General features: G+C 33.6%; 4 protein-coding genes and 1 pseudogene across 7 annotated transcripts in view; 4 read left to right on the top strand and 1 right to left on the bottom strand.

Moving 5' to 3' along the window:
• Positions 1-11,172, bottom strand: part of LOC149738577 (mitochondrial uncoupling protein 4 pseudogene) — a 32,748-nt pseudogene extending 21,576 nt beyond the window's left edge. Inside the window, exon 1 of the transcript XR_016384645.1 lies at positions 11,157-11,172. The product of XR_016384645.1 is annotated as a mitochondrial uncoupling protein 4 pseudogene (transcript). The remainder of the gene's footprint in view (positions 1-11,156) is intronic.
• On the top strand, positions 1,728-6,527 carry LOC149738580 (tyrosine-protein kinase fyna-like). Of its 3 annotated transcripts, XM_089873679.1 has the most exons (8): positions 1,728-3,209; positions 3,926-4,019; positions 4,381-4,479; positions 4,549-4,646; positions 5,181-5,321; positions 5,442-5,534; positions 5,746-5,859; positions 6,121-6,527. In XM_089873679.1, the coding sequence occupies exons 4-8, from the start codon at positions 4,631-4,633 to the stop codon at positions 6,273-6,275; spliced, it is 519 nt and encodes a 172-aa protein (XP_089729805.1). In that variant the 5' UTR covers positions 1,728-3,209; positions 3,926-4,019; positions 4,381-4,479; positions 4,549-4,630; the 3' UTR covers positions 6,276-6,527. The 3 variants fall into 3 exon arrangements, with proteins under 3 accessions (XP_089729805.1, XP_089729802.1, XP_089729803.1); XM_089873676.1 differs by having other exon boundaries at positions 1,728-4,019; XM_089873677.1 differs by having other exon boundaries at positions 1,728-4,019; positions 5,789-5,859; positions 6,121-6,277.
• On the top strand, positions 6,353-7,255 carry LOC149738579 (uncharacterized). Its single transcript, XM_089873681.1, has one exon. It carries the CDS (start codon positions 6,583-6,585, stop codon positions 7,111-7,113), a length of 531 nt encoding a protein of 176 aa, XP_089729807.1. The 5' UTR covers positions 6,353-6,582; the 3' UTR covers positions 7,114-7,255.
• On the top strand, positions 6,795-8,371 carry LOC149738578 (uncharacterized). Its single transcript, XM_089873680.1, has 2 exons — positions 6,795-6,930; positions 7,318-8,371. Exons 1-2 carry the CDS (start codon positions 6,891-6,893, stop codon positions 7,851-7,853), a joined length of 576 nt encoding a protein of 191 aa, XP_089729806.1. The 5' UTR covers positions 6,795-6,890; the 3' UTR covers positions 7,854-8,371.
• On the top strand, positions 10,842-12,691 carry LOC149738576 (tyrosine-protein kinase Yes-like). The gene is made up of 5 exons (XM_089873692.1): positions 10,842-11,003; positions 11,582-11,720; positions 12,045-12,134; positions 12,312-12,439; positions 12,506-12,691. Exons 1-5 carry the CDS (start codon positions 10,842-10,844, stop codon positions 12,689-12,691), a joined length of 705 nt encoding a protein of 234 aa, XP_089729818.1.
• Positions 12,692-12,962: the final 271 nt, after the last annotated feature.

The following is a 12,962-nucleotide window of genomic DNA, read 5'->3' as shown; positions in this document are numbered from 1 at the left end:
ACTACCGCGAGCACGTCACTTCCGGACGTACAAGGGTGTTGGGGTAATGGGCCAGATCTGGCCTAAATCCCAGGTCCTCACGGACCTCACCAACACAAAAAGAATAGAAAATATTCTCGTGTAGCGGGGCAACAGCAATGATTGTAACCAAAGATTCCGGGTGTTCTGTTTTATTCACCACGTGCCCGTTTTATAACTTGTAGATATATATATATATATATATATATATGAATGTAATGAATGAATGTAACTTACTTTATCCTCGCGTGGCCGGAAAACAACAGTCGTTATAACACGGGTTTAACAACTCGTGCCAGCTTACGAGTTATCATATAGCCTATGCCCTACGTTACTTTGTGACTGAATATTTTTGGGGGACATTTTTTTTATGTATGACTGATAATTTGGACAACCCATTAGTGACCACTGGGTTAGATTAATTGCCGTTAAGTGTCTTGCCCAAGTACACATACGCCCACAATGGTAAGCAGCGGCCAGCCTTGAACCCATTACCTCTGGGTTACAGGCAGGCGCGCTAACCACTATGCCACGGCGCCGGACATATTATGTAACTTTATGGGTAAATATTTTTTAAGACCTTTTTAATATATGGATGACTCTTTAGATAACCCGTACGAAGCAAGTACTGTCGTTAAGTATCTTTCCCAAGAAGACATTGCCCGCCCAGATTTGTCAAGCCTCAATCTATAGCAGCCTATATCCTGTATGGAATAGGCTTGCTGAACTTAGTTGCAATTAACCTTAACTGTTTGGATGGTGTAATAATTAACGCAATCACCAACAGTCACGAGCACATTCTGATAACGTTAAAATGTGTTTACTTTTAACTGTTCAAACTTCGGAAGTCGGCAAAAAAGTATCGAATGCATTATCCGAAAGATTGAAAACACTGTATAACCAACTTATGTCAAAATTGTGTTCAAATTTTAAACATTCAACTTACGCAAGTTTTTAATGACCAAGGACGTGCGTCTAAGCGCATTTTCAACTCGAACAGGCCGAGGCTCAAAAACAATTTTGAACTAAAGGCCGACATCGAGTGTTTGGCCAATTAACAATAAAACAAACATCGGAAGCGTTGCGCATAAATGGCAGTATAGCAGTATGTGCCTTACGTAAATCATTAATGTTTTAATTAACATGTGACCCTATAGCTGTGTTGTTTAGGTAATCATTAGTTTTTATAATGTTCCTCACGACGAGAATGTATATCTCTACCTGATTAAAAACACGATTAACCGTAGGCCTATTTCTTCCCCGATAGTTTAGCTATGCAAGGTAACAAATCTTGATATTGCATCTTGACAAAGCATAGCTTGGATACGCATTTCGCCATAGCAGAATTCCAGACACTTTAAAGTTAAAGGTTTCGTTTTACATATATGCGCAAGAATAAAGAGAGGACGAGGATAAAAAACAACTTGATCATGGAGAGAGCAGGTAAGCGTATATTTGGGTATAGGCTTATTACAAAAATAATTTTACCACTTAAACTGTTTCACTGTAAAATAAACCTGGGAGATACTTCTCGGGTAAATAAGAGTGTTGAAATGACATATAGTAGGGTGGGGAAAGATGGGGCACCTATTCATTCTATTTTCTCATCCTATTGAATAGTAAACAAAGAAAATTTAAAAAAATATTAATTCGTATCCTCACGACTCCCATTGGCTGTTGTAAAATGTTTAAAACACGATCAGGATCACAGAAATAAAAAAGAGTAGAACGCGCAACTGCCCAAAACCGTGATATATTCTTTTTTCTATTCACGTGACCGCCAACTCCGTCCCCATTTTCCTTCGTCTCCATTGTAAAAGATAGGCGCATAGTAGTTTTGAAAGGTTTTACCTGTTTATTTTAAAAACTATACCAACTATTCAAGTTTATTATGCCAGTTTAGTTATTTAGTAGGGTAACGCTTACAGTTTACCACTTGTTTAGGAAATTTAATTATTTAAAAAAATTAGTTAAAAATTTTAAACAAACGATTTGTAAGAAATATATATATATTAGAAAATAGTTGTTTTACACTATAACTTTAAATTAAGTCAAAAAACTACATAAAACGTCATCGACTCCATTGACTACAATAGTAAACGGGAACGACCCGCGAAAGAGAGAGAGTATATCACCTCTCTCCTTTGCCGACATTGGAGATGCGCGTTCTATTCTTTTTTATTTCTGTGATCAGGATATTTGGATATTATTTGCTATTTTGTTGCGGAAATACAGTATTTTTAATTGAACGTAAAATTTGGGCACATAGTGCTAGGGACGTTTTCGACAGTTTAATACGCAGTTATTTAAAAGCTAACCAAACTGTATGGAGTACAGTGGCAAACATTAAGTCAATGCTTGACAAATTCAGCATCGTCGCTACTATTTTCGATGCTAATGCCTGCCGAAACTAAGTTAGCTTAAAAACAGAACAGGATACCGGTCGATTTTACATTTGTGTGTGAATCCTTTGCCGACCGATATGGCGGCCGATAATCGCTCTCTGCCATCGCCGCGCTTTTACCGCCCGTGGTGTGAACCCGCCTTTACCGCTTTTAATCAACCATGAAGAATCGTTTAACTACTTAGAAATTATGCGTTTTTAAATCTGTACATTTATTTTAAAATTTCTGAATATATACTATGATTTGATTTCAGCAAAGAAATTTAAGAGTAACTGCAAAATTAAGATATTTTATAGTTGGGTAAGATGGGAAACTTAAGCATATGGTGCACAATATTTCAAAGATCAAAAAAAGTTATTTAACAATTCGCACACTAAGTGGTATTTTTGCGATTCGCAAATAGGCGGGGTGAAATGGGAGAGTTTAAATTCCTTGTTAATTTTAATTAATAAATAAATTTATTATTAGGAATACACGTCAATAACAGAAAATAATATTGTACACTTTAAAAATCAAGTTTAAACATTCTTTTTTATGCACCACTGCAATTGTTTTTTAACATATTACCTTAATCATGTTATTGTATGAAGAATTGGTATTGTTCGAACAATAATAGGTGTTGTTGGAACTGATAAATATAACCTACCATAAAGTTTTTATTTTTGCAACAAATTTGGTATTGCTACACTACACTGTATTTTGCACAGGCCACATCTCATATTTTATCTCTTAGTAAACAAACCTTCCAAAGTTTGGCTATAAATACTTGCAAAACTACAAAGTGGGGTAAGATGGGACAAAAGATTAAAAGATTTTATATTAATAGTATTCTGGAACTTTTAGTTAACTTACCTAAATTAACCTGTTTTTTTTGCTTTGTAAACTTTATATACATAATTTTAAAATGCTATTTTTGTGTCTATTACATTCCTAATTTAAGCCATATTGATCCCTGCCTATTTTTCGTCGTGAGTGCTTTTTAATAGACTAGACACAAGGCATTTAGCCAAGGACTATGGGCGCTGCTGACTCCACCAACGTACACCCTATATGACACCACCTATATAACATTTTGATTTCTTTAACTATAACACAAGCAACATTACGTTGTCGACAAAACAGGAGAACAGCTCGTTATTAGACAACTTGTACTCTCCTCCAGATGTATCTTAATCTAGTTTCTATTTGTTGTGCTTATGTTTACTGTGTGTATGCAGTTTGTTTTTACTGAATAAAATTATGCACCAATCATATTCTAATAAACATTTTTATAATTTCAAACAAAGCGAAATGTTTCTCTTTTGTGTAAACCCAACCGAATCTTTACAGGATTCTTATTAGTTAATATTATATGAGTCATACTACAATGGGTCTTATTGCATATGTTTTTATTTTTTTAACAATAATTTATATACATTATCAGTATACGTTGAAATATAATGTTTCTATATGTAAAATTCTAAATAAACTTGGTCCGTTAAAAATTTCCTTTGTTTTCAAAGCTACTGTGTGGTATGCAATCTACGCATTCAATGGAGAAATAGAGGATGGTTTATCTTTCTCAAGGGGTGAAATACTTTACGGTGTAAAGCAAGAGTGGGTATTAATTATAAATATATGGTTATTGTTTACCTTAACTGATAGTTCAATTCATGGTAAAACATAGTTGCGTGTAAAATCAATTAATTATGACATATTTAAGTTACAGGCTCCGTAGTACATTGGTGAGCACACCTGCTTCTAGCCCACAGGTTATTGGTTCGAACTTTGGCCGCTGTTACCATTTTGGGCTTCTGTGTCCTTGGGCCACCAAATATAATTACCCACAAAGTTACACATGTGGTAACTCATAAGTGCTGACAAAAGGTGTATGAAACAGAACACCCATGTTAAACTGACTGTTAGTGCCCTGCCATACGAGGATAAATATGTTACATTTATTCTTTCATTCATGCAGAGCAATACAATGGATATTTGGTAGATGCATTACAAGGAGCGATATAGGATACATTCCTGCAAACTATGTCTCAGAGATTCAATATTCAAACTGCAACGGGTATGATCATTTTACCTTTGTGAACAACTTAGATTGCATTGTTTCAACTTAATTATTGATTATCACCAGATGGATATTTAAAAATTTAGTAAGATCATCAGCCGAACTTATCTTGGAGTCTGAAACACCCGGGTGTTGGTTGCTACGAAAAATGTCAAAAAATCCTGGTAAAAAACTATGCAATTTAATGATCCGATAAAAGTATTACGCCTATATGATAATTAGGTGGTATAAAAAGGTATGGAAATTCAAGCAAAGCTATATTTTTTTAGTTTATTCTATTATAGGTCATGTTTTGTATAGTAGGAAAATAAGAACAGTAAAGCAATATCAAACACTAATGAAATGGTAACTAAAGAAACCCACTAATAGTAATAAGTAATTTTTATTACAGGTATAACTGCTTTAACTGAATATATCACAGCAAATAAAACGTGTACAGTTTGTGTTTCAAGCATTATAGTAATCTAATAAAGAGTGGATAAATTTATCACTTTCAAGATTAGTCAGTTGTTCCTATGTTGTTTCTTTTACATTTGTTTGAAAACAAATATTAATATTTCAGGTGATATAATCTAGCTGCATTTAAACTTAGTTATAATCTTTTTATTTAAAGCTGTTGTAAAAACATTTTAATACAAGCAGAAGATTACGTAGCACTATTTTGTCTGTTTATAATTAATGTTTTTTTCGTGGTTTAGATGTCCTCATACTATCAGTCATGTCATATGCTGAGGGTCAAATTCACCATTATACAATAAAAAACCCTGAGAAAGATACTTGGTATATAACTGAAAATCAAGATTTTATGGATTTATCAAAATTAGTTGAATATTACTCAAGTGAGTATTTGTGTTAAATTTAGCATGATGAATTACATTTTAGTTAATTGTGATACTAAGTCTATCTAATGTAAGACTTCTGTAAGAGTAGATGTTACAACATTTTAATTTGCTTTACAGGTCCCCGTCCAGATTTGTGCTGTCCACTTACACATGCACTTCCACAACAAAATTCATCAAGTGCACTCACAAATGTACCACCTCAGTTATCAGGTGATTTTAATATGTATTATTGGTACATTAATATTGAATATAAAACTTATTTAAGTATATTGTATTTGAAACCAATTAAACCTTTGGTCATTACGACCAAGAACTACATACTCTTTACATTGAATAGATTAAGCTTAACAGTGAAAATTAATTAGTAGGCTTATACACATAACATGCTGATACCTAACTTAATAATAATGTTCATAACTAGAACAAAGGGTTCATGTTAAACAAAGGGTTCATGTTAAACAAAGGGTTCATGTTCTTCACGATGTTGTCAGGACTAAGAAGCTGGAAACAAAACAATGTTCACCTATATGGGAAGGTATTTATCAATTATTTTATTTAACCTTAACAAACGTAATTACTAATGTTGTTCAGTCTACTAGGCAGGTAATTTAGTAATATGTCCATTATTATCAAGGTACAAGTTCATTTATTTTTTAAATATGCTAATATTCCTGTGTGTTAATAATAAAATATTTCTTGAGAAAGGAAAGGCCAAGTTTTGGAAGTTGGTAATTAATTTAAAGTAGCATTATATAATTCCTGAATAACTATTTAAACTAGCAATTGTGTATGCTAGGTCTTTGGAAGGAAAAAGAAGTACTTATAATACAACATGACATTGAAGTTATGAGTCGTGAAAGAATTTTTGGGAAAGCAAAAATCATGCAAATGCTGCATCATGAAAACGTTTTAAAGATATATGGAGTGGTATGTAAATATGAAAATAATTAAACAAAAATATTTGCTTAACATGTTTCTGTGTGGTGTTAAATGCTACTTTTTAACTAAAACTTAATATTGAAAGTACTTTGATATGACAGTGCTGTAGTGTTTTGGTTTAATGCTAACGCCATCAAGTGATTGTAAATTGTTAATGTGCAACACTTATCGCCTCGTGTATGAAATTATGACAATAGATTAGGATTCTAAAAATACTGTAACCGAATAAGTGTGTAACTTCATAATAAACCATTTGAATCTGTATTCATCGGCTGTGATCGATACTAAGCGTAATAGAATACTACATCTGGCGACGAGGATGGCCAAAGGCAATTCAGAAACGCCAAGAGGTTTATCAAACTTTGACGTGCATGCACGTACATCAAATTTAGCCGAGTTGTGGGAGGAATGGAGAAGTGAGTTCGAGGTCTACATAGTAGCAACAAATATTACGGGAGATGAACGGAAGAAAGCTTTGCTGCTTTATACAGCTGGTAAAAATGTTCAGAAACTCGTAAGGGCGCTGACTGATGATAGAAATGCCGACGCCGGACAACCATCCTACAATGACGTTATAACTTTGCTGAATACACACTTCGGAAGAAAAAGGAACGTTGCAGTTGAAAAATGGGAATTCAGCCATATGACTCAACTACCAGGAGAAACGGTGAGTCAATGGGTATGCAGATTACGTCCAAAAGCTAACTTGTGTGGTTTTGGTGATACTAAAGAGCAGAGAATTATTGAATTAGTTGTGCATCATTGTGAACCAAAATTGCGAGCATTGTTGCTGGATAAACAGGATTTAACCACAACTCAAATGCTAGAAATTGCACTTCAAATTCTCTGAGGACAGACAATGGACCACAATTTGTTTCATCGGAATTCGAAGATTTCCTGCAAACCAATGGAATCGAACATCGAAAAACTACACCTTTATGGCCCCAAGCTAATGGTGAAGTAGAACGACAAAACCGAACACTGATGAAGGCAATTAAAGTTGCTCAAGCCGAAAAGAAAAATTGGAAAACTGAACTTAACAAATTTCTTTTAGCTTACAGGTCAACACCGCAAGCAAGCATGGGAGCTACACCATACTACATGATGTTTGGGCGAGACATGAGAACAAAATTACCAGAAATTGCTTGTGAACCAAACATATGTGATGAAGAAATACGAGATCGTGACTGGAAAAACAAAATGAAAGGAAAAGATTACACGGATGATAAACGAAGAGCCGTGCAATCAAACATTCGAGTAGGAGATGAAGTTTTGCTTCGTGCAAACAAGACAAACAAACTGTCAACTAATTTTGAGCACGAACCATATCAAGTCATCGAGCGAGACCGAGGAGACGTCATCATTGAACGAGATGGAGTTACAGTTCAACGTAACTCAACATTTGTTAAACCGTATCAACGAGAAGAAGGAGGGAACAAGAGAGAGAACGTAACGACTGATCACGAATCAGCTGGTCGAGAAGAAAGAGAGAGAAATGTACGCAGCCAACCAGAAAATGTTGCGACACCTGTTAAAATGAAACGTACTTCGCGCAAACCGGCAAAATTCAATGATTATGTGTGTGATTAAGTCTAAATGTATAGTGCATGATGTGTAACGCCATTGTACAATGTATAATGTTTGTGTGCATGCTATTCTATTGTAAAAATGCATGTTAGTGTAAATGACTGTAAAATGAGTAATTTAGAAAACATTAGAATAACCATTATGCGTTAACAATTTGTATTTTTGGTGCTAAACGTACTTAAACCTTGCCATACAAAACTATTCCCTCTTTTATATTTCCAAGTGTCAAAGTCTTCAAGTGTCTTATTAAGTGTTTAACTGCCTAATTAACTTTAGCGTTAATTATGTGTGTATTACCTTTCATCTTCATTTCAGTATTTCGTATTGTGACACCTTTGGTTTATTTTAAACAAAGGAGGGATGTAGTGTTTTGGTTTAATGCTAACGCCATCAAGTGATTGTAAATTGTTAATGTGCAACACTTATCGCCTCGTGTATGAAATTATGACAATAGATTAGGATTCTAAAAATACTGTAACCGAATAAGTGTGTAACTTCATAATAAACCATTTGAATCTGTATTCATCGGCTGTGATCGATACTAAGCGTAATAGAATACTACAAGCGCTACATGTCTGAATCTTTTTGTTAAATTGTTCTTACTTATGTTGTGTAACGCAGATATGCAACCCTTGTTGTATGATCACAGAGAAACCTTGCTTAGGAGAACTAGATAGGTATTTAATGGAAACTTCATTATCTGATCTCGAGCTTTTTACATTTTCAGTACAGGTATAATACAAATAGTATTTGTTACAATTTCATAAATGTAATTCATTCAATTAAAATATAACCGTTGGATCTATTGTTTGTCTGGTCTGTTAGCACTATATCCTGCGTTTTCTGATCCTATACTGTTCCTAAACATCCTAAACTGTTTTGTTTTATCCCATCCCGATGTGTTAAACTTGCACTTCGTTACTATTGTCTGTTTGATAACCAGCAGTCACAGAGATTAACACATTGTAGCCAAACCACTGTTTTGCGCGTATAAGAAGCAGTCATGTTCGGACTGCGATCATATATGTTGCAAAGAGTAAGAGGTGATGCAGTCATAACAGGTGTGGTGTGTATTATTATTCCACATTGTGCGTTATTGAAGCTAGTGGTAATAGTTTTTACATGTTTCATTTTATTTAAATAAAGTTGTGTCTGTTAGTAATAAACATTGGTTTTTGCCAGTCTAAGTAAAAATATGTTGTCTGTTGTAAGAACTTCAGAATTCCCACAAAACTGTGTGACTGTGAAAACGGTGCGTGACACTATCTATTCGCTTGTAATACCAGTGTATTAATAAATGTTTGTTACAAACAAACTTCTTTAGTTCTAATACAACATATTGTATATGAGAAGTAGGGTATCATCATATTTTAATTGAATTTTGTATTGTAAGACTTGGAACAAAGGTTTGCTGCAATTAGGAAAATACTTTTCAGGTTGCATCAGCAATGTTGTATCTTGAGCAAAACAAAGTTATGCACAGAGATTTGCGGGCCGGCAACATATTTGTTGGAGAAAATGAAATTTGCAAACTTGGAAGCTTTGAATTCTCTGAATGTGCAATCACCAGATTAAAAAAAGGTGCTAGTGAAGAATTTTCCCCCTTGCCTATAGAAAAAAACAAGAGACTAAAAAAGGAAAAAAAAGCCATTGGACAGTAACGGTTTTTCCCCATAAAAACTAGATATTAATGAATATATCATATATTATTAAATTTCTAGAGTTATGGTACACCAGAAGCAGCAGTCTTGGTGTCATTGGAAAGAAGAAGCGACACTTCAATTACGTATCAAAAAATATATTTATTAATTAATGAACTTTCAGTTAGGTGGGCCGTCAAACTTTGTCAAAGTTTGGACAAAGTTTGACACCCAAAAAAATAAATAAATCGCTAATAAAAATTATCCAAATTTGACACACGTTGATGTATAGCAACTACAAAACATATTAAAAAATTGGACTAATAACCCTTCTAGATGGAAAAGGTCTATGAAAGTTTGACGATGGAAGAGATCTATGAAAAATACGTTAAAAGTGGGGGTTGCAAAAATATCAATAAAGTAAAAACTACTGGTGGTGACGGCCCACCCAACTAAAAGTATATTTCTTAAATATATTTTTGATACGTAATTGAAGTGTCGCTTCTTCTTTTCAACGACACCAAGATTGCTGCTTCTGGTGTACCATAACTCTAGAAGTTTAATAATATATGATATATTCATTAATATCTATTTTATATGGGGAAATACCGTTACGATTCAATGACTTTCTTTTTTTAGTCTCTTGTTTTTTCTATAGGCAAGGGGGAAAATTCCTCACTGGCACCTAAATAAAAGTTGGTTCCTTATTATTGTTATATGGAACAAAAATAATTGTTATCTTAATATTTCCTAGTAGTGCTTGTGTTTGATTGGGTTAATTTTTGTGCACAATGTAGTTTATTAATATTTACCACTCTCTGCTAGGAATAAACTAATTTAAAATTGTTTGATGAAGGTGAAATATGTCAAATAAGATGGTCAGCACCAGAAGTGTTTAATGGCACCTTATGTCCAAAATCTGATGTATGGAGTTATGGAATATTATTGACAGAAATATTTTCACAAGGTCGACCTCCTTATCCAGGTAAACAAATAGCCGTACTTGCTGCTATTTTTTATTAAAGAGTTGCCCTTGTTTGTATTTTAATTGATACATTTTTTATAAAATGATTGAGAGTCATTATATATTTTGGAACATTCCCCAGTGGTCACTAGTGGGTTGTCTAAATTGTCCGCCATACAACTATCCACAAAGTTACATAGGCGGTAATACCTTGTAAGCTGGCACGAGGTGTATGAAACAAAACACCCGTGTTATACCAACTGCTATTTTCAGGGCACGCGAGAATAAGGAAAGTTACATAGTAAGAAAAAAAAATTATTGAGAGTCATTATATATTTTGGAACATTCATAACCAACTTAAATTTAAAAAAAAAATTCTTCTTAGATATGTCTAACATGGAGGTTATCTCCTATGTATCCAATGGAAACAGAATGGGAATAAAGATGTCACAGAATCCACTTCGACCATTCTCCGATATGTTATATGACCTCATGCTAAAATGCTGGAATACTGAGTCTGATAAAAGACCTACATTTGAGTTCATTAAGGTTGGTATGGACTCATACATTGAAAAGGTTTTTATTTGTGTAGTGTGTCACACACTGTTATAGCGTTATCACGGTAACGCAGTTTAGTGGGAATTCTGACTTAAAAGGTATTACAACAGACAACATACTTGCACTTATTCTAACTGACTCAACCTTATTCAAATAGAATGAAACACGTTAAAACTATTATGACTATACCTTCTGCAACTTGCAACGCGGAAAAATATCACACACTACACTAGTTGTTGTTACTACTGCATAACTACCTACCCTGTGCAACGTACAGGCAGTCTGAACACGACTGCTACTTATACACGCAGAACATTGGCTCGCGTGTTAATCTCTGTGACTGCTCATTATTAAACAGACAATCATAATGAGGCACAAGTACAACACGCAGGGGGTGGAAAACTATGATAAACAAAAGACTTATAGGATGTGCAGCTGACATCCACCTACCACCCAGTTGGGCACATGACGAAACTGCAGGATATAGTGCTTACAGGCCAGACAAACAATAGATCCAACGGTTTTATTTTACATGAACTATAGTCAATTTGTTTTATAAACCACTACAGATGTATTTGGAAGATTTAAAATCTACAATTGCCCATAATATTGATGATCCGACTTTTTATGGAAAGAAAAATCTGGTTGATATTGAAAATTCTTCAAATCATTTGTTGTTTGGAGAAGTGCTTGTTTTTCAAACTCAACGTAAACAGTATTTTTATTATTTAGATTTACTTATGTTATTTAAATTTTATGCAGAAGCAGTCATTGTAACAAATCCAAACAAAGGAAACTTTTAAAAGTATTATAGAAACTAAAAATGGTTAAAGTTGGGGGATATTTATTTTATAAGAAATCCAATGCATTGTAGCATGGTTGATATTTTTTTTACTTTAGTAGTTGGATTAACTTTGATGGTACTTTTAGTTCACATTTAATCGATGGTAGACCCCTTTAAAGCCTAATCACATACAAACAGCAAAAAATGACAAGTAGCTCATTACAAGACTATTACTTTATAAATGTCAGGATTTCAGAAGAATAACCTGGAAATACAAAAAGAAGATATTATATTTGGAATACAAGTGGGAAGTGGAAATTTTTGCAATGTTTGGAAAGGTATGTGGGTTGCTCTAAAGTGTCATCCTATAACAATTTTCATAATTTCTGTTCTCTCTCATTTTCAATTAAGTTTTCAAACTCTAGTGCTTGGAACACAGTGTAGAACAGCAGGCAGATTAAAAGCATTATGCTTTGCCTTGAGTGTAATTTTTGAAATCATAAGATTGACCATAGGTGAGTACAATGGAATGGAGGTTGCTATAAAACAAATTAAACAAGAATCCAATTGTGAAGATCTTGTGAATGAAGCGGAGATAATGGAAATGTTGAACCACAACAATGTATTAAAGATTATTGGAATGGTATTATTAAAACAAGTTCATGTCTTAATGAAGAATCCCAATTGTAATATTCAATATATTATAAAGGTTATGTCACAACCAGTGTGCCTCCTTGTTGAATTCATGATCAAAGGAAATCTTCAAGAATTTTTGCAGACGGGAAAGGAGAAAGATTTCACTATGGCAGAACTGCTTGATATAGGAGTTCAGGTTGTGTTTTTATATGTTATTGATATCTGTGTTAGTTTTTTTTTAAATACTATGCACACCTAGTTGTGAAAATAACATTGTAATAACATTGTATTGTGAAAATAACATTGTATTGTGTAGAAATAGAAAGTTTTGATTATTATTTTAAACTGTGTTATATAGTTAGCATGATGTATACAGTACTAATCTGCTGTTTGTTTAAAAGTTTTCACATGCTATTGTATACATAGTTATATATCTACTCAGATTGCTTCAGCCATGATATATCTTGAACAAAGAAACATCATACACAGAGATTTACGTGCATGCAATGTATTAGTTGGTAACAATCAAA

The sequence above is a fragment of the Ciona robusta genome, chromosome 3 (genome assembly GCF_009617815.1).
Source record: "Ciona robusta chromosome 3, ASM961781v2".
NCBI lineage: Eukaryota > Metazoa > Chordata > Ascidiacea > Phlebobranchia > Cionidae > Ciona > Ciona robusta.
The sequence above is the reverse complement of the archived record's forward strand: the minus strand, read 5'-3'. Positions and strand labels throughout refer to the sequence as shown.